At 43.0% G+C, this 21655-nt stretch overlaps 2 protein-coding genes across 4 annotated transcripts in view; both read right to left on the reverse strand.

Moving 5' to 3' along the window:
- Window positions 1-313: 313 nt before the first annotated feature.
- Window positions 314-12284, reverse strand: LOC123764268 (D-3-phosphoglycerate dehydrogenase). 2 transcript variants are annotated; one of them, XM_045751828.2, is made up of 7 exons: window positions 11695-12284; window positions 9546-9697; window positions 8976-9162; window positions 3928-4281; window positions 1360-1615; window positions 952-1185; window positions 314-722 (listed from the first exon to the last, which is right to left on the reverse strand). In XM_045751828.2, the coding sequence occupies exons 1-7, from the start codon at window positions 11827-11829 to the stop codon at window positions 439-441; spliced, it is 1602 nt and encodes a 533-aa protein (XP_045607784.1). In that variant the 5' UTR covers window positions 11830-12284; the 3' UTR covers window positions 314-438. The 2 variants fall into 2 exon arrangements, with proteins under 2 accessions (XP_045607784.1, XP_045607785.1); XM_045751829.2 differs by lacking the exon at window positions 11695-12284 and adding an exon at window positions 11270-11287.
- A 4298-nt stretch (window positions 12285-16582) lies between these two features.
- The window catches only part of LOC123764267 (ileal sodium/bile acid cotransporter), a 28220-nt gene continuing 23147 nt past the window's right edge, over window positions 16583-21655 (reverse strand). For both annotated transcript variants that reach the window (XM_045751827.2, XM_069315722.1), the window contains exons 6-11: window positions 19729-19903; window positions 19382-19529; window positions 18616-18730; window positions 18090-18276; window positions 17749-17867; window positions 16583-16945 (exon numbers count right to left, since the gene is read on the reverse strand). In XM_045751827.2, the coding sequence (XP_045607783.2) occupies window positions 16802-16945; window positions 17749-17867; window positions 18090-18276; window positions 18616-18730; window positions 19382-19529; window positions 19729-19903 (888 nt within the window). In that variant the 3' untranslated portion in view covers window positions 16583-16801. The remainder of the gene's footprint in view (window positions 16946-17748; window positions 17868-18089; window positions 18277-18615; window positions 18731-19381; window positions 19530-19728; window positions 19904-21655) is intronic.

Consider the following 21655-nt stretch of genomic DNA (forward strand, 5'->3'; position numbering starts at 1 on the left):
TCAATCCTTCCCAGCCAAGATTTGAACCCAGGCCAAATCATTCACAAAGTTAAAGGCGATGTTACCACTGCACCACAGGGACTGTATTTGGTATATGAATTTTTAAATCTAGTACTTAAGTTTGAGATTAATGAACTAGGATCATTTAAACTACATACAAAAGAAAAGAAAACTGCACTAACTTATGCAACTATAGAATGCATCGCCAATTCCTCACATCCTAGAGTACATGAGTTAATCAAGTGTTCGGGCCATGTATGTGGTCGTCTCATAGGGTGACCTGTGTTCTAACTGGGAGAAGTAAATACAAATATAAAACAAACTTAGTTTACTTAAGAGAGCATTACACAAAATAATGTTACATAAATGGTGTGGAATTTAACTTTTATAATCTTTATAATGTTCCTAATTACAATTAGCATTTTGGGCAAGGCCAGCTCAGAAGGTGACCTGTGCTCTGAGGTGCACTTCAGGAATAGTTTGGGCAAGGTCAACTGCTGTGTTGGTTCTGGCCACATGCCACACCTCCTTGGTAGTAGGTGCTGATGACATCAGTAAGGTGACCACTACTTGCACGTCTAATAACCGAGTGGCAATGGTGGCCAGAGGGGTAACACTCGGGATGGTGCTGAAAAAAAGCATGTTGTGGCCCAGTGTCAATCCAGACTCCCACTCACACCCATCTAATGCCAACAGGGTCGACTGCCCACCAGCTGCACTGCCTGTAATAAAGACAAGTTATCACTTCTTGTGGCACTTGAGAAAGTGTCAACCAGTCACAGAACACAGGGAAGGTGCATTTTCCTGGTCACAACACATGGGGAAAGTATGTCTCTAGTCACAACATGGTAATTATTGACATAGGCATGTGCACATGTGTTTTAACAAGTTATACAAACATTCACCTTTCAAGAATAATGTATGGAGGCAATTGTACAAAGAGTAACTCACCGAGGAGGACGTGTGTGCTGGTACCTCGCGTCACCTTGACCATTAGGGCTTCTTGGGAGGTGGTGGTGATAGGCACAGGCTTGCAAGGGTGGGCATGGATGGTCACGGAGACTGCCGACTCTTGGGCCAGCAGGGCAGCATTCACCAAGTTGATGTCATTCTTTGTCACATCCCTCAGTACTCCCACTAGCACCGCAGATCCAAGAAATGGCTCCATTTTGCTTACCCCACTCCCTGCATCAACACTGTTTATCAAGCACTGCATTGTGACACTGGGTACACCCACTATGAGACTGGGTACATGGTAAATACTAATTTATGAATTCATAAACTATCACAGCATTTATTAGTGTACATGTATTTATTATTAGTACGTGCAAAGTGAAAATAATGTTTGAGGTAACTGACCGAAGAGGTCAATGGAGATATCGAGGGCTGGAGTGTCAGCGGGCTGTAAGAGATGGTTGGCGAGGCGGCCCAGGGACTCGGCCAATTCAATCCAGGGCTTGCAAGTGTTGCTGGTGGCATTGGTGAGGGCTGGAGCATTCACCACACCCACCAGAGGCTTTCCTTCTACCATATCCACGATCTGTTGAGCTATCTCCACTGCCACCCGCTGTTGTGCCTCCACAGTATTTGCTCCTAGGTGAGGGGTGCACACCACCTGCCAGGACATGCTTTGTCTTACATACTTCAACCCTTGAAATACCGTACCAAGCATTTATTAATATTATGAGTATTACAAGACAGCAATGTCAAAATTACAAAGTGATGTATTGGAGGGTAATGAAAATAAGCAAACTGTATTAGGAATATAGTGTAATGGAATGTTGTAGCCCTTTCTTAAGAGTACATGTACTGGTAATAGAACTTGCAAGAAACAGATTTATTAGTAAATAAATTATTCCTATCACAATGAGAGAGAACACTGTATGATCCAGGGCAGCTTAACCTATCACTTTTGTAGAAACCAAAGTGCACAGTATACTGTACTGTGGTGGATGAGCAGCATAAGGCGGCAGGGTAGGGAAGAGCAGGTGATGGGGTAGCAGTGGCAGCACAGGAGGGAGGGAATTACCAAGAGAAAGTGCCTGGGGGTCCCGGTGGGAGGGCAGGAGGTGGGGGGGGGGGGGTCCCAGTGGCAGGGCAGGAGTTGGGGGTCCCAGTGGGAGGGCAGGAAATGGGGGGGTCCCAGTGGGGGGGCAGGAGGTGGGGGGGCAGGAGGTGGGGGGGGGTTACAGTGGGAGGGCAGGATTGGTTTCAGTGGCAGGGAAAAAGAGGTCCAGGTTCTGGTGGCAAGAAATGAGGTAATTACATAAGTGAAGTTACAGGATGAGAGCTACGCTTGTGGTGTCCCATCTTCCCAGCACTCTGTCATATAACGCTTTGATATTACTGACGGTTTTGGCCTCCACCACCTTCTCACCTAACTTGTTCCAACCATCTACCACTCTGTTTACAAAAACTAATTTTCTTATATTTGTCCGGCAGCTTTGTTTCGTTAGTTTATATCTATGACCTCTTGTTCTTGAAATTCCTGAAGTTCCAGGTCTCAGGAATTCTTCCCTATCAATTTTATCGATTCCTGTTACTATTTTGTACATAATGATCATATCGCCTCTTTTTCTTCTATCTTCTAGTTTTTGCATATTTAATGCCTCTAACCTCTTCGTAGCTCTTGTCCTTCAGTTCTGGGAGCCACTTAGTGGCATGTCGTTGCACCTTTTCCAGTTTGTTCATGTGCTTCTTAAGATATGGGCACCATACAACTGCTGTATATTCCAGCTTTGGTCTAACAAAAGTCTTGAACAATTTCTTTAGTATTTCTCCATCCAAGTATTTAAAAGCAATTCTGAAGTTAGAAAGTGTAGCATTGGCTCCTCGCATGTTCTTGATGTTCATAATGTGGTCCTCTACTATATTTATCTACTATCTACTGGGTGGTATCCCAGTGGTGGTAAAGGAGATGGGGTCCCAGTGACAGGGAAGGAGGTGAGGGGTGCCTATGGTTGAAAAGGAGGTGGGATCCCAGTGGCAGGGAAGGAGGAGGGGTCAAGTGAGGAAATATAGTACAATACAAAGGAACCTTGGTGTACAAACTTAATCCATTTTGAGAAATGCAATTTAACCTGAATATTCGCACACCGAATCATATTTTCCCACAAGAAAATGTAAATTGAATTAATCTCTTCCACACACCCAAAAATATTAACTTAAAAATATATTGTATACAGAGTACTTCTCATATTTTTACTGCAGTTTACCTTTATTGAGGACTCATGTTGGAATATGGAAGACGGTGAGGAGGGGAGGTGTTAGTGCTTGAAAGGGGAGTCCCCTTCCATTATAACATCAGGCAGTGATGACATTTCTGGGGTGCTCTCTGTTCTGTAGGAATATCACTAGGACCTGCTTGTGGTTAACTGGTTGTTTCTCACTAAGAATTTATGTAAAGACACTTGTTTTTAACTTTGTTTTAGTAATTGTCTGTATTGAGACTTCAGTGACATTAGAAAAGGTTAACACAATGGCTTACTATAGCTTTATCTGGGAAGAGTTTTTTCAGCAAAACTTTGCAGTTCTTCCCACACTACACACATTTTCCTAGCCAGATCAACGACATGCATACCATCTTCATGATTACGAATGATGTCTTTTTTTCTTTTTTTCTTCTATCGTCATCCTCGCAACTATTTTCTAAAGTTGATCTTTACCACTGAATTTCTTGGGGCCCATAGGTTGATATGTAATAGGAACTTTTGTGACAAGCAACAAAAAAAGCACAAGTGATGAAATTTTTCACAGAGAATTCAAACGTGGATATCACTAGGCGGCATGTAAGCATAAACTGATATTACCGATTCAGACAAGTATAAGCGAGTGTTGTAATCTATCTGGAATGTTATACACCAGGACATACTTAAAAAAAAATGTTCATTAAGTATAAATTCAAAGTGAGGGATAAATTAAAAGTACCTTTGGATGTCTGCAAAGACTGAGGTCAGTTGGTGGCTCCTCTTGGAAGACATCAAGGGCTGCACCACCACAAGTGCCAGCCTCCAGAGCCTTTAACAGTGCTGCCTCATCCACAATGCCTCCACGGGCCACGTTAACAATGCGCACCCCAGGCTTGCACCTGGCCAGGGTATCTTCGCCTATGAGGTTCTTGGTGCTGGGCAGGAGTGGCGTATGGATTGTGATATAATCCGCCCGTGGCCACAGATTTTCTAAACTCATTGACTCTATTCCCCATTCATCGGTCACCTCCGCTGGGATTATGGGATCGTAACCAATGGTAATCATCCCAAAAGCCTGCATGCGCTTGGCTACCTGTGAAATAATGCATTTTGCGTTAAAATGAACTTGTTTATTAATAGAAATATACAGTATCTTGCAACAAATATTTACCAAATGCAAGAAATTGGTAAAAAAGTACAGTATGTATAGTGTTACCCCTAGAGCATGTACATTTATAAATATTTATATATTTTATATAAGTAGAACAATTTCTCGACCTGGTACATGACTCCTTTCTCATGCAGCATGTGACACAGCCCACACAAGGTAACAGCATTCTAGATCTTGTGCTGTTACCTCATGTGGGCTAAATCTAGATCAAAAGAGAGCATGATTCCATTTTCCTGGGCTGTATGGGTGATTGATCGAATTCACTAGGAAAAAAAAAAGCTCACCCCCCCATGTGATCACCATATTATAAGATTGATTATATGTAAATAGAAAACTTGCAGAAAATCCATGATAATGAATTTCTAGAATACCATCGAGGAGACTATCAAGAAATGAGAGGAATTGCAAAACAAGACCTGGAGGGAGGTGACAGGTGATCATTGCACGAAAGTATCATGGGAAAATTTTAAGGTCATTACTGAACTCGTTCAAAAATGTCCCAAAAAAGGAAAAATGGAAAAATGGAACTAGATGGATGATACAGGTAGTATAAAGAGCTTTAATAACTAAGCAGACCCTCTCGACAAGATATAAATCCATGATGAACATCACAGATCGAGATAAAAGGCCATTAAATACAGCCACCCAGGAAATCAGATTAATCCAAAAGAAAACTTGCCCAAAACATAAAGATTCAGATTCAGATTCAGATGTTTATTCAGGTAAGGTATATACATACAAGTGATGTTACATTAATGGATTGATATATTTTTTTTTTTTTTTTTTTTTTTTTGAGATATATACAAGAGTTGTTACATTCTTGTACAGCCACTAGTACGCGTAGCGTTTCGGGCAAGTCCTTAATCCTATGGTCCCTGGAATACGATCCCCTGCCGCGAAGAATCGTTTTTTCATCCAAGTACACATTTTACTGTTGCGTTAAACAGAGGCTACAGTTAAGGAATTGCGCCCAGTAAATCCTCCCCGGCCAGGATACGAACCCATGACATAGCGCTCGCGGAACGCCAGGCGAGTGTCTTACCACTACACCACGGAGACTGCTCTATATAGATAGAGCTAGTACATACAATGCCTAAAGCCACTATTACGCAATGCGTTTCGGGCAAGAAAAACATTAATATCTAGAACTTAATACTAATTGAGCATAAAGAATAAAAAGTGTTGAGAACAAATACAAATAAAGATAAAAAAAGAGGGAACATGACTGAAAAAGCAGCACAAATACAATAGGTTGACAAACAGTGTTGATTAAAAAAAAAAAAAAGAAAATAACAGACATGGGTTGACAATAGAGGAGTGAGGTAGATTACAGGGAATTTATTAGGTAGTGTTTAGTTTTTATCTTAAACTGGTTGAGAGAGGTACAGTCTTTAACATGGTTGGGAAGGTCATTCCACATTCTGGGCCCCTTGATTTGCAGAGCATTTCTAGTTTGATTAAGACGTACTCTAGGAATATCAAAACTGTATTTATTTCTGGTGTGGTGCTCATGGGTTCTGTTACAACCTTCTATGAAGCTTTTAAGATCAGGATTGGCATTATAGTTTAGCGTTTTATATATGTATAAAACACATGAGAGAATGTGCAGTGACTTAATATCTAACATATTCAGAGATTTGAGTAGGGGTACCGAGTGATGTCTGGGGCCAGAGTTGGATATTGTTCTAATAGCGGCTTTGTGTTGGGTAATTAGAGGACGTAAGTGATTTTGGGTAGTAGAACCCCAAGCACAAATACCATAGTTGAGATAAGGATATATAAGGGAGTAATAGAGAGTCACCAGGGCAGGGCGTGGTACATAATATCTGATCTTAGAAAGAATGCCCACAGTTTTTGAAACTTTTTTTGATATATTTAGAATGTGTCCCTGGAAATTCAGCTTGTGGTCAATGAGAATGCCAAGGAATTTGCCATCTAATTTGTTACAAATTTGGGTATTGTTTATTTTGAGATTTATAAGACTAGAGGATTTATTGCCAAACAGAATATAGAAAGTTTTGTCAATGTTAAGGGTGAGTTTGTTGGCAGTTAGCCAAAGATGGACTTTATTTAGCTCAGTATTTACTGTGGCATTTAGAGCAAGAGGGTCAGGACTGGAGTAAATGAAGGTTGTGTCGTCAGCAAATAGAATTGGTTTGAGGTGTTGGGAGGCATTTGGAAGGTCATTAATGTAGATGAGAAAGAGGAGAGGGCCAAGTATGCTGCCCTGAGGAACACCAATGTTGATGGGTAGGGTGGGAGAAATTGTATTATTCACAGAAACATATTGGAGCCTGTCAGTAAGGTAGGACTCGAGGTATTGTAGGGAGTGTCCTCTGACTCCATAATGATGTAATTTAAGAAGAAGGTTATGGTGGTTGACAGTATCAAAAGCTTTACGCAGGTCCACAAATAACCCAACAGGGAACTCCTTTTTATCAAGAGCTGTATGAATCGAGTTAAGCATACTAATAAGTGCATCGTTAGTGCTTTTTTTGGGTCTGAAGCCATATTGGCAAGGGCTAAGTATATTGAGTTTGGCTAGATATGAGTAAAGCTGCTTATATATAAGTTTTTCAAAAATTTTTGACAAGTTTGGCAGGATTGATATAGGTCTGTAGTTGTTAACATCTGTGGGGTCACCACATTTGTGGACAGGCGTTACTCTCGCTTTTTTTAGAATATCTGGAAAGGTTTGGAGTTCAAGTGACTTGTTGAAGAGCAAAGCAATAGCAGGGGCTAAAGATCTGGAGGCTTTTTTGTAAATTAAAGTTGGTATCTCCTCAAGGGCACCAGACTTGGTTTTAAGGGAAAGGATTATCTCATTGACGTCAGTGGAGTTAATAGGCTTTAGGTACAGAGACTGAGGATAGTTACCTGTAAGATAGTCCTTAATGTCAGTACTGGAAGATGGAATATCATTTGCAAGGGATGAACCAATGGAAGAGAAGAACCTATTGAACTCAATAGCAGAATCAGAGGCTGAAAGCTGACCATCGTTATTAGACAGGAGAGTCGGTTTGTTATTTAAAGATTTCTTTGATCCCAATATTTGTGAAATTGTGCTCCAAGTTTGTTTAATGTTGCTCTTTATTTGAGTAAATTTATCTTCGTAGTATTTAGTTTTGGCTCGTCTAATTATCTTAGATAGCAATAATGAGTAATTCTTTGAGAATTCTTTGGAGACAATTCCTAACCTATACTTCTTCTCAAGGTCGTGTTTTTTGTTAATGGATTTCAGTATTCCCTTTGTAAGCCAAGGATTGTTAAGCCTTTTGCTTGTGACTTGTTTTGTAAGCCTAGGACAGTGGGTGTTATAAAGGCTAAGAGTTGTTTGTAGAAAAGATTGCACTGCTAGGTTGATGTCCCCTATGTTACCTAACTCGGACTCCCAGTTGACATTATCAGCAGCAGTTATAAAATTGTTTATAGCAGTTTCATTGTGCAGCCTAAAGCTTAACTCCCTTGTTTCTAGAGAAAGTTTCTCCCTAGTTTCTAAAGAAAGATCCTAAGTCATTCTATGCCCCTATAAGAAGTAAAACCAAAACAAAGGACTCTGTAGAACTCTTCTAAAAGTTGAGATTAACCAAGCTATAATGGACAACAAAGGGCAGCAAATACTTTGAATGAATACTTTACATCAGTGTTCACACTAGAAAGATTAGATGACATCCCATCACCCACACAAATGTTTGAAGGTGAAAAGAATGAATTTAGGGATACTATACCCATAAAGTGCAACATAATCAGGAGGAGCATGGGAAAACTAAAAATACTTTTTTAAAAGCCCCAGGTGTAGATAGAATTCAATCTAAAGTCATAAAGGAACTAACATAGGAACAATATCTACTGCTGAAACTCCTTTTCAGAAAATCTCTGGACCCAGGCATCGTACCCATAGATTGGAATGTCACCCCTATTTGCAATAAAGGCAGAAAGAGCTCAGCAGAAAACTGTCATCCAATCAGCTTGACAGCACACATCTGCAAGCTCATACGAGAGAAACCCAAGGGAGGGAATCATTCAACATCTCTGTGAACAATCTTGTACAATCAACGTAACATGGATTTGTTAAAATAGATCCTGCCTTACAAACCTGCTCACATTTTTGGAAACGGTAACCAGCTACTCAGGACATGGATTTTGCTAAAGCTTTTGAAAAGGTATCACATGAAAGACTTGACTTAAGAAAATTACAGGCACATGGAATAAATGGTAAAACAATGGTTAAAATAAAGAGAGTCGTGCTAAATCAGAATGAATCTGCCTGGAGAAATGTTGAGTGGGGTATCACAGGGGGGTTAATTTTGGGACTAACCCTTTTTGTCATATACAGTACATCACTGACAAAGATGAGAATATTACAAACCACATCATCAAATTTGCCTGGTTTGCAGTGTTGTTAGCCCTGTGGCCTTCAATCGTTTCTGACACTAGAGATAATTTAGCTCTGGACTGTTTTTGTTGCCAGTGTTGCACCTTCTCTAGAGCAGCTGTCTTTCTGAAGATCTTGGTCCACTAATGAATATCCACTCACATGGCAAGTGTAAACATCTTCCTGAGTGTGCTGTACTCACCTCTGCCTCTCCTGCTGGGTCAATGGTGTGTGTACTCACCTCTCTGCCTATCCTGCCAAGGCCGAGTATGGCGAGGGTTTTGCCATGGAGTTCAGAGCCCATGTAAGTTTTGCGATCCCAGCTGCCAGCCTTGAGAGCAGCACATGCCTGTGGCACGAACCGGGCCAGAGAACAGAGCATGGTGCAGGTGTGTTCTGCCGCAGACAAGGTGTTTCCTCCAGGAGTGCTGCAATAACAACACTCATAATACTATACTGCAGTAGGTTCACCTCTACCAAACCAACAGCATCACCACCACCTTGTGAAGCAGCAGAACAATGTTTTAAACAGTAAGAAGGAACATATATGATACCCTAAGATGTGTTTAGAACAAATAATGTAGAAAGCAAGAAATGGATATTGAGATTCTGTAGTAATATAGTAAAGATAAAAATACAAGATCTACAGTTATATCTTAAGTACAGTACCAATAAAAATTTTAATGAAAAGAATCAATACGGGGGGATGGGCGGGCAGGGGTGAGGAAGGGAATGCGGGTGGGGGGCTGAGGTTGCTGGAGCGAAGGGAGGCAGACAACCTTCGTATGAAAGGTAGAGGGAATGGGCTCACTTCATGACGATGATACCTCGACGGGTGGCAGCCTCTACATCGATGTTATCCACACCAGTACCAGCCCTGCCAATAATGCAGAGTCTCTTGCTGGCAGCCATCACCTCAGCTGTCACCTTGGTTGCTGACCTCACGATAACTCCATCATGTTCCTGTCCCACCACACCCAATATTAATATATGAAGTATCAAATAGGATGCAATAATCAGTATCAAATAGGACAATATCCAACTCTGGCCCCAGACATCACTCAGTTCCCCTACTCAAATCTCTGAATATGTTAGATATTAAGTCACTGCACATCCTCTCATGTGTATTATATATAAATAAAACGCTGAACTGTAATGCCAATCCTGACCTTAAAAGCTTCATTGAAGGTTGTAACAGAACCCATGAGCACCACACCAGAAACAAATACCTTTTTGATATTCCAAGAGTACGACTTAATCAAACTAGAAATGCTCTACAAATCAAGGAACCCAGAATGTGGAATGACCTTCCCAATCATGTTAAAGACTGTACCCCTCTCAACCAGTTTAAGATAAAAACCAAGCACTACCTAATTAACTCCCTGTAACCTACCTTACCCCCTATAATGTCAACCCATGTCTCTTATTTTTAAACAATGCTGTTTGTCGACCAAATTGTATTTTTGCTGTTTTTCTGCCATGTTCCCCCTTTTTTATTTTTATATTGTCTCGACACATTTTATACTTTAATCTCAATTAGTATTAAGTTTTAGTCTTTAGTGTTTTTCCTGCTCGAAACGCTTTGCGTAATAGTGGCTTTAGGCATTGTATGTACTAGCTCTATCTATAAATTCAGCAATATTTGTATCACCCCTTGTATGTACAGGTATGTACTTTACCTGAATAAACATTTGAATTTTGAAACCATAAGCTTGCAGTTAGTAAATGTATTTACTATTGTATTGTTAATAAATACATTTTACTAACATTTACATTTATGTAAATGTTAGTAAATACATTTATTTATTTATTTATTTATTTATTTATTTATATACAAGAAGGTTCATTGGGTTTGTGAGGATACATAGCATGGTATTTACAATTTTGTAAAGCCACTAGTACGCACAGCGTTTCGGGTGTTTACGCGCATTTACTTATTTACACATACATTTGTGCATTTACAGGTACTAACATTTACAGTAAAGTACAGTAAATGTGTTTACTGACTGCAAATACATTTTCCTCTTAGCTCAGGTTAATAAAAATATAAAATGTAAAGACTTTTGCATTTATGAATTAAGGTATCTCTCCATCTACACCTTGCCAAACTGAGTAATAATGATCTCTCGGCCCATCCTCTTGTTCTTGTAGTACAGTACTTATAGTAATAATGAGGACCATAGTACATATACTAATGTACAACCCATAATAAATTATATTATTATCATAATTAATCATAATAATAATTATAAAAATTATTAATTGTAATAATTAATAATAATATAACATACTAAATAGGCAAGGGCAGTGTCTACCTTGCTAAGACCATGTACATGTTTGGTGGTCAAGCTAGGCTAGTTCTTCTTTGTTATTTGCTGGTAAATGTTTGTATGGTTCTTCACATGACTCTCAACATATATGGATGCCCCACAGATGAACACGACCACCCTACAGACATGGTCACTCCCAGCTTACCCCAGACCCTTCCTGCTCGCTCACCCCAGTCATCTTCCCCGCTCACCCCAGCTTCCTTACCATTCATCTCGGCCTCCTCACTTGCCCCAACCACTCCTCCCTTCACCTAGCCACTCCCTGCCTCAGTCCTAACCCTAACCCCCCCTCTACCAACCCCGGTCAACCCCATCTGCTCGAGTCATGCCCTTAGGGATGTCACCCACCATGAGAGGACGACTCATGTGAGATAACAGATAAGACGGCAACGAAAAAAGTTAAAAATGATACCATAAGAAATGAAGCAAATGTATCTTGAAGAAATTAATAAGGAACTTATTAATTAGATTAGGAGGCCTGGTTATTAGGATTATTAAATTATTTAGGAGGCCTGGTCGACGACCGGGCCTCGGGGTCGCTAAGCCCCGAAATCACCTCACGATAACCTCAAAATAACATTTGAGAAAGTTAATACTAATGAGATATTAATACTGAAATATTATACTTGCCGAAATTTCCTTGAGAAGTTGTTCCTTTGTGAGCTTGGTGTGTGTAGTGACGTCTATCCCTGCCTGCCTGAGGACCTTCCCACACAGGGGGTCCACACCGTCCAGGAGCAGGACACGGCCAACACGACCCGTCATCTTCCCTTGTAGATCACGGTCCACAGTTACTGTGGCACCTCTTGACACACACCACAGATCAACCAGTCCAGGCCCCACCAGGTTAGCAACAGCGTGCTGGGAGGGTCGCCCAAGAGGCAGTATAGCGGCCACACCACGAAATTTGGCTAAATATTTGCCGTAAGTTCACCTACTGTTACTGTGGTACGAGAGAGAGTGAGAGAGGGAGAGGTTGTAGTGGGTGACCCTCCACGGTGACTGCTGGGCCTCTAGTGCGGGCCAGCCCTGCCACACTCTCCCACCCATATTATCATGCACCGTAACTCTTGCCCGCGATTTATATTGTTGTTTTATGTACCTATGTTCAGTGTTTTATCTGGTAAAGATCACGTGATAACTTGTATAGGGCAGATACAATAAATGTGGATGGTATGAGGGGCGGTGGCAAGCCGGCCGCTGTTATCACATGGCCTCCACGTGTACACCACCACTGAACATGTGCACCCATCCCGCATAATATACTTGACGTTTCATGTCCACCTGCTCTATCATTCGTCGCTAAGGTCAAGCAATAGTGTAGGGAAGGCATGGCAACACACACAAGCCTCCTTAAACTGCTATCACTCGCTTAGAATTCCCTTTAAAAGAAACTTAAACAGTAAGCGAGTATCGTCGTCCCAGTCCATGTCCCACTTGAGAGCCGAGCTTGCCATCACACGTGTAGTGATATCACGTAATTCGAGATAGTGACAGATGATAGTATATGATGAGTTATCATTTATCTTCACATATACATGATTCAGCACCATCATTCTTTTTTTACCTTATCGGTGACTGAGTACGTTTAATAGGTGCCATTGATGGCCAAGATTCAAATCAAGATACGATTTGCCGACTTTATTTTAATTTAGTTCATTTATTAAGCACCGCCATACCTATCCTCTGGGCGGTAGCGGATCCCATATACCAATCCTGTGGGCAGTAGCGGATCCCATATACCAATCCTGTGAGCGGTAGTGGACCCCATATACCCATCCTGTGAGGGGTAGTGGACCCCATATACCAATCCTGTGGGCAGTAGCGGATCCCATATACCAATCCTGTGAGCGGTAGTGGACCCCATATACCCATCCTGTGAGGGGGTAGTGGACCCCATATACCCATCCTGTGAGGGGTAGTGGATCCCATATACCAATCCTGTGAGCGGTAGTGGACCCCATATACCCATCCTGTGAGGGAAAGTGGACCCCATATACCCATCCTATGAGGGGGTAGTGGATCTCATATACCAATCCTGTGAGCGGTAGTGGACCCCATATACTCATCCTGTGAGGGGTAGTGGACCCCATATACCCATCCTGTGAGGGGTAGTGGACCCCATATACCCATCCTTCTACTTTCAATGCAAAGCTCAGTTTGTCTTGGCAAAATGATTGTTATGAGGTTTCAGGCAATTTTAATAGCAAGCTAGGCATTTATTTCCTTAGTCCTCTTTTTAAGCTAGAAAGATTCGTATTACTTGTCGCAGATACGATGTTTCAGCAGTTTTATGTACGGCCGAAACATCGTATCGGCATACAAGACTTTTAAGATTGATCTTGTAAGCATTAAAGCCTTTTCATCTTTCTTGAATATGTACATAAGACATCATAGTTCGTCATAGTTTTTGACGAAGTACATACATGCTGTGTACATCATTTTAAGTACAGCAAAGGAAGCCTCATGACCATTCCCGGACATAGCTCCCAGTAGTAGTAATAATAATAATAATAATAATAATAGTAATAATAATAATAATAATAGTAATAATAATAATAATAATAATAATAATAGTTTATTTAGGTAAAAGTACATACATACAAAATGAGTTACAAGCATAATTTTGGAATTCTAGATATAGAAATGACACAGGCCTGAAGACCATGATGCAGCTTTTGCCTGACCCTGTGAGCTGATCAAGCTCTCTCTTTTTTTTTTTGTTCTCTACCTAACTAGAGCCAACAGTAACCCCAAGGTACTGGTAAAGGTCAGCCCATTCAGGAACTTCACTATTAATTTGCAGGTCTTCGTTTTCTCTATTGTGATAAGAGTACGCTTTTTCTTATTTGTGAAAAGTGAAGCCAAGTTCAGAATATTTCCTTCAAAGAAGTTTAATAGACTGCTTCATCTTTACAAAGGTGAGAGCTTATATATTCTAATTCTTGTACTCTTCCCAGAAATGTTATATTAGTAGTTGTATTAGTTAATACTTACGATGTTGAATAGTGTGTGGGGCTTATTACTCCTTGAGGGATCTCTAGCTTATTATTAATAATAATAGTCGAGATTGATCCGTCAGAGAAAGCTTTAGCTGCTTTCCATAGTCATACCGGTTTAGCGTTTCTCCTGATAATTATCTCTCCTTCTGGACATTAGAATCGAGCTACTAACCCATCTTTCGCGTAACCCTCTGGCCGCCTCTCCAAATTTCATTACATCCGCCACTTTCCTTCCCGTGACATTCTGCGTTTTGACTTTTGCACAAATTCCTCTTTTGTGAATTACGGGCATTGAAACTGATGGAGCACTGGGAAGGCTGGAGCTGGACACTCCAGTTACACCTAGATGATCCCCTCCAGGTGAATACACACACACGTACACTGATTACATTGCCTCCGCCAACCTACTTCCCTGGGGCAGACGCCTCAGCAAACCCACCATTACCTTTTCAAGTCGCAGGAAATTACTTCCCGGCAGCAAGCAAAAAAAAAAAAGTTGTAAGTGTTCTCTCTTTTATTTATATATATATATATATATATATATATATATATATATATATATATATATATAAGTACTTCAAAATAAAAATGTTTACCTGTGATTTCCAAAAGGTTACATATTTTGGTTTTAAATTTTGAATGTTATGCTGCATTTTCAGTAACCATTGAAGCCTACATTTGATAATTATTTTGGACCGTCAGAAACCATATGACATGGTACCTGCCCTATGACTAGTGCGGCAGTTGTAGAGACAGGCATCTTTATTTCACCACTTAATGGTCCAGGACGAACCGAAACGTCGTCGGTTCGTCATTTTCAGATGTGTGGGTTGGGTGTCAGTGGGGGGTTTAGGTGTCAGATGTGTGGGTTGGGTGTCAGTGGGGGGTTTAGGTGTCAGATGTGTGGGTTGGGTGTCAGTGGGGGGTTTAGGTGTCAGATGTGAGGGTTGGGTGTCAGTGGGGGGGTTTAGGTGTCAGATGTGTGGGTTGGGTGTCAGTAGGGGTTTAGGTGTCAGATGTGTGGGTTGGGTGTCAGTGGGGGTTTAGGTGTCAGATGTGTGGATTGGGTGTCAGTGGGGGTTTAGGTGTCAGATGTGTGGGTTGGGTGTCAGTAGGGGTTTAGATGTCAGATGTGTGGGTTGGGTGTCAGTGGGGGTTTAGGTGTCAGATGTGTGGATTGGGTGTCAGTGGGGGTTTAGGTGTCAGATGTGTGGGTTGGGTGTCAGTAGGGGTTTAGGTGTCAGATGTGTGGGTTGGGTGTCAGTAGGGGTTTAGGTGTCAGTAGGGGTTTAGGTGTCAGATGTGTGGGTTGGGTGTCAGTGGGGGGTTTAGGTGTCAGATGTGTGGGTTGGGTGTCAGTAGGGGTTTAGGTGTCAGATGTGTGGGTTGGGTGTCAGTGGGGGTTTAGGTGTCAGATGTGTGGGTTGGGTGTCAGTGGGGGTTTAGGTGTCAGATGTGTGGGTTGGATGTCAGTGGGGGTTTAGGTGTCAGATGTGTGGGTTGGGTGTCACACCTTTAGCCACATTATTGTGACTCGTCGCCTGCACATGGTTTCATACCTGACAGACCTCAAAGGGTTCAGAACCTGTGCATCAGTCTAGTAAAGGTTGAGAGGCTTGACGCAAGAGCGGAATACAACCACTCACAACCCACAAGGTTGTGCTCACCTACCTGCAGTAACAGCTAGGTGAGCACAACCAAGGTCACACATACAAACTCGCAAAATCAAATGCATGTAACCAGGTAAGACAACTAAGCTTCCTGCATCAAACTCATTTTAAACTCAGCCAATGACAGTATGGAGGCAGCCATCTTTTCCCGGGCAGGAACCCCCCCACCACCGCACACTCCATGGAGCAGTTGGAAGCAGTTTGATCCAGATTGTTACTTAGGAAGAAATACAACCCGTGGTCATTTAACTCTTGTGTAGAGAGACGTGATTCTCATTTATATACTATAATATATTACAGAAAAATTACTGTTTTCGGGGAATCCGCGAACGAATGGATAAAAACAATTTACTACGAAAAGTTTATATTTGTAACAAGCCGCGTGTGCTTACCTAAAAGTAACTACGAAGAGTTAAATCTAGGATGGTTAAATCTGGATGGTACTATACCTCGCCTATTAACCTTGTTTTTTTTCTCCTACGATTGCAACCCTAATATGGGTTTAGGTAACAACTTGTTTTCTTTCAGTGTATTCAACTTGTGGAGCGCCCGTGCAGGGTACGAGTCATGTTACTGTCCACTGACCCTGACGTTGCCCGAACGTCAAAACACACGGTCTTTGTCTCGGTGTTTGTTATATCCTGAAAGTTATAAAAGTTTGTTATAACCTTCAGGTGCTTGCATCTGTTATGGGAACACTTGCTGCACGCGGAGAGCCACTGTGACTGTTTAAGTGCTCTTAAAAGCTTGGCTTTGTGTCAGTTCGCGTTACAGTATTATTTGGCAAAAATTAAATTGGGAATCTGTTTATTGCAACTTTTGCATAATACTAATAAGAATAAAACACGCAGTGTATTTTTTATTGAAAAGAATTCTATATAAGTACTTTGAACCATCATAGAAAGGAGCTGAAGCTGAGAGCACAGGTGCGCGGCAGCACTAAACATTTTTTTGTAGTCCTGTATATCCCGTATGTAATCTCTCACTCTCATGTATCCCACGTTTATCCAGTGATAAACAGGAACTCCACCACTCGCTCTCCTCCAGCAGGTGGCGCCTCGCCCGTCACATAGTCTCTACACGCAGGTCAACAGCAGGGTTGTCCACTCCTCCTTCGGGTGACGTAGCGATGTTCTTGTCTGTGGCCTGCGGGAGGACCTTCGCCTCGTTGGTTGGGTTCTGTGCTTGGCTTCCCCCTTCCGGCGTGTCCTGAAAATATGCATAACATTACTCTGCCATTCTCGCCAGTTGCCTTTTCTGGCGCACTGATGTTTCCGTCTCTGTGTGCACTTTTTCGTTCCAGTCCAATATTTATGTAAGTTAATTATCTTCTACATATAAATCTGTCTTCTGTCATGAATAGAATACACATAATTTTTATTGTTTAAGCTTTTAGAGACCTTCAACGTATGGAGATAATATTAGTTTTTACCGTGCGACCTAGACTAACAATGACCTTGGCTGACTTCTTGTAGTAACCCTGAGTGATCCTACTTCTTGTACTAATGTTAGGCGACAGCTTCCACGCTGACCTTGACAGGCCCTGCTTGTTGTCTTCAATTTAGCACACCTTGCGGAACAACAGTGCACAGTTACAAACCCATTAAGATTTCAAGTTGGATTCAACAGAGCAGAAGAAATTGATAAACACATGAGGACAAAATTTTACTGAAGCGACCATATGAGTCATAAATACTCATACTCCGCCCAAGTAAAACAGAAACAAGCAACACTTAGTGGACCAGCCAGAGGTTTAGGGCCCGTGCAGGAATATCCCTGAAAAAAAATGTAATGACCCTGCTTTCTTACCTTATCTCGGCTGACCATGCCTCCTGCACTGTGCCCCTAAATATTCACCTTGGCTTATATCTGTCCCTCGATACTAACCCTGATTCAGCCCGTCTATCATTGACCTCGGATGACATTGCCCCCAGCGTTAACCCTGACTGACTTCCCATAATGTTGACCTTAGCTCTACCCTTGCCCCCCCCCCCCCGCTCCCCGCCACGAACTTTGTGAAGGTGCTGCAGGTGGAGGGACTTGTTGCTCCGGCGGCAGAGATAGAGCCGACGGACGAGGAGGGCGACCACCAGGGGGACCGGCGTCATCACCACAGCCGCCGCCGGGAACGCTGCAACACAACCAACATTATTGTACACCCCAAAACTTTATTGTGGAGAGATATTGAGAGGAGGAAAGAGGAGAGTGATAATGATAGGGAGATAAAATGAGAGGAAAGAGAGAGTACACTCACGTAAGAGAAATGATGAGAGGAGAAAGCGATAATGAGATATATTATGAAAGGTGGAAATATGAGAAATAATGAGAGGAGGGAGTGAAGATAGAGACGTACCTGCGGTAATGTCTCCAGCAGGCTTCTCCAGGGAGAACTTGAGGATGAAGATGGCCACAGAGATGTTCTGGATTCCCGTCTCTATGCTGATGGCGATGACGTCCTGGAGAGGGAGGCTCAGGGCCGAGGCCAGGATGAGGCCGCTCAGGTAGCCAAGCGTCGGCAGCCCCAACCCCGCCACCACCACCTGCACGAGTACCAGGTACAGGTCAGGCTCACTCTCTCTCTCTCTCTGTCTGGCCCCCTCTCTGGCTCTCTGGCTTTCTCTCTGACTCTCTGGCTCTCTCTTTGACTCTCTGGCTCTCTCTGTCTGTCTGTCTCTCTCTCTCTCTCTCTCTCTCTCTCTCTCTCTCTCTCTCTCTCTCTCTCTCTCTCTCTCTCTCACTCACACTCACACTCACACTCACACACACACACACACACACACACACACACACAGGCGGGATCCAAGAGTCAATGCTCGATCCTGCAAGCACAAATAGGTGAGTACACACACACACACACACACACACAAACATGCGCGCACCTTGACATCGAAGAGGCTGAAAATGTAGCGGTTGGCGTAGACGCCGAAGGTGAACAAGAAGATAACGTTGAAGACGGCCAGAGGGGTCAGCAGGCGGCTCAGGACCTTCCCCACTCTGTCAACAGCAACACGTGTTAACAAGCTGTGCTGAATGTAAGACGTGCTCTCAACTAAACATGTCTTTATTTAGACCTGGGGGACTAAACATGTGTATTTGTTCATTTGATGCATCACGCTATTGTGATTTCTGTGTAGTGTATAAACATGTCAGTGTTTGAGAGCTCGCGTGTGTAGGACTCATAATATACTTAACGAGTAAGCTGTTTTTTCTTGTCACTTTATTATATAAAGTTACTTGGGAGGTGATTGTATGACCTTAGGAAGGCGTCTGACCTGGGGAGGAACCTCTGGATGAGGGGACTGACCTGGGGAGGAACCTCTGGATGAGGGGACTGACCTGGGGAGGAACCTCTGGATGAGGGGACTGACCTGGGGAGGAACCTCTGGATGAGGGGACTGACCTGGGGAGGAACCTCTGGATGAGGGGACTGACCTGGGGAGGAACCTCTGGATGAGGGGACTGACCTGGGGAGGAACCTCTGGATGAGGGGACTGACCTGGGGAGGAACCTCTGGATGAGGGGACTGACCTGGGGAGGAACCTCTGGATGAGGGGACTGACCTGGGGAGGAACCTCTGGATGAGGGGACTGACCTGGGGAGGAACCTCTGGATGAGGGGGACTGACCTGGGGATGAGGGGACTGACCTGGGGAGGAACCTCTGGATGAGGATGCCGACGAAGCAGGGCAGAGAGAGGGAGACGACGAGGAGAGCGATGTCCTTGTATGGTATGACGAAGTGTGAGTCACCCATGATGACGCGCCCCAGCAGGAACACCCACGTCGGTACTGTGGCTGGGTAATGACAAGTATTATGTACACACTCCAACAAACTGCTGAGTGTGTACACGCACACTGCCTCGATTAATAAGACTTGTTGCGCTGTTCAACAATAACACATTTTCCGACTACAAAACTGACACGCAAGTTGAGCTTTTTTTTTTTAGTTTTTTTTTTTTTTTACTTTCCATTTACTAACCATACATTTCCTTACCAAAGGCGAAGACGCTGGAGACAAAAGTCATTATGATGGAGAGGTCCAGGGAGCCTCCCAAGAGGTGGGTCCAGAGATTGGAGGCGCCGCCGCCAGGGCAACACCCGGCCAGGAACAGCCCCAGCTGACCCAGAGGGTTGCCGGGGAAGGCCACCAAGCTCACCCCGAAGGCGATCTGTTGAGGAGAGACCGACGTAGCAGCGGCGCTAGTGGGTGGGGGGAGTGAAGGGGGTTATAGGGGGCGGAGTTGTGGTGGGGAGGAAAGATAAGGAGTTATGGGGAGGTGGGGGCAGAGTTGTACTGGAAATGAGTTACGGAGGCGTAGTTGTGGAAGAGGCCAGACAATGCGGTAACCTGTGGAGGTTGAGTAGTGAGGCAGCATGGGGTACCCCCCCAGTGAGGTTGACTGGGAGGGTTAAAGACCGGTAATATAGTCTACGTGATAACAGCTAGTGAGGAAATGTCCGAAGATAACCAAGGATCAGATGTCGTGGGACAGGTTGACTGGCCAACACAATGACAGTTTGCCATGATAAAACAGACCTGGTATATAAGCGAGCCCTACCCACTTATCGATGGGAAACACTGAATTCAGAACCATTCGAGTGTCACACATTAACTTCAAGATGTTACTAAGTGATGTATTGGAACAAAAGATAGAATATGGAATAATGAATAGCAAAATGGGAATAATATCTGTTTTGAAATAATTGTGTTTGAACCGTATTTTGGAGACTTTGGAAGCCATGAAGTGTGCTTCTTCAACTAGCTTTCTTGTACCTGGTGGGTTATGATTCAACTATTCTGACCTTCGACTATTTTTTGTCGAATGTGGCCTTAAGGTTAAGGATTGAGATGACTGCAACAACCTGTCAATGCATTCCACGTGTTGACCACTGTTGCCATGATGTTATCCTTGCTGTGACGGTTCGTTACCTTCTGGTAACGGTTCTGTCACGATCCCTTTTATGTGTATTGGTCTTCGATTCACGGGGATCGTTCTGCTCCTTAGTCTGAGAGTTCAATCAATTCAATTTAGGCTCAGGCAGTCTGGGACTATTCTGCATTCTTAGACTTGTTCGCTAATATATTCATCGGCCATAGCAAGACCCCGGGGGCGCCTGGCGATGTGCTCGGGTGGCAGCGACCGGGTATCTACCGGATTTCCCTCGTCATTGTCGATGATGTGTCGTGTTGTGCTGACACCAGTGACTCGCACCTGGAGCCCGCGCCGCGCTTCCCCCGTTCCTCTCCCCTACGTCCCCCGCCTGTCCCCCGTCCAATCCCTGTCCGTATTAAATAAATAAATAAATGTTTATTTAGGTAAGGTACATACATACAAGAGATTTTACAAAGTTTGTTGGATTAACAGATAGAGCTAGTACATACAATGCCTAAAGCCACTATTACGCAAAGCGTTTCGGGCAGGAAAAACATTAATGACTAAAGCTTAATACTAACACGTATTCTATCGTCGTGGTCTGTCACGTGCAAATCCAGTTATTTTGTTTATTGTAATTTATTTTTGGGGGTAAACGGTGGAGTAACGTCTCATAGGGCGCTGAGCGGTCTTGCCCAGGGATACCTCTTTGAGTGAAACAAGGCTACTCCTGGGGGGATGGCACCTCAGAAACTGTCCCGGGCGGGACAGAAATTGTTATGCACGTTTTCTTTCACCTAATTCGTCTGTTCACCTAGTGGTAAATAGGTAACCGGGAGTTAGGCAACTGCTTTGAAGCTACATCCTGGGAAAGGTGAGTAGTTCGACCTTGAGGAGACCTCTATAGTACATATATATACACAGTATATAAAGTACATATATATACAGGCGTCTCCTCCCCGACAAGTTGAATTAATTATATTAATAGTTTTGTCCGCGGTGGGTGGAGGGTTTTTATTATTATTATTATTATTATTATTTTCTACC

This window comes from Procambarus clarkii, chromosome 82 (assembly GCF_040958095.1).
Source record: "Procambarus clarkii isolate CNS0578487 chromosome 82, FALCON_Pclarkii_2.0, whole genome shotgun sequence".
In the NCBI taxonomy this organism is placed as follows: Eukaryota; Metazoa; Arthropoda; class Malacostraca; order Decapoda; family Cambaridae; genus Procambarus; species Procambarus clarkii.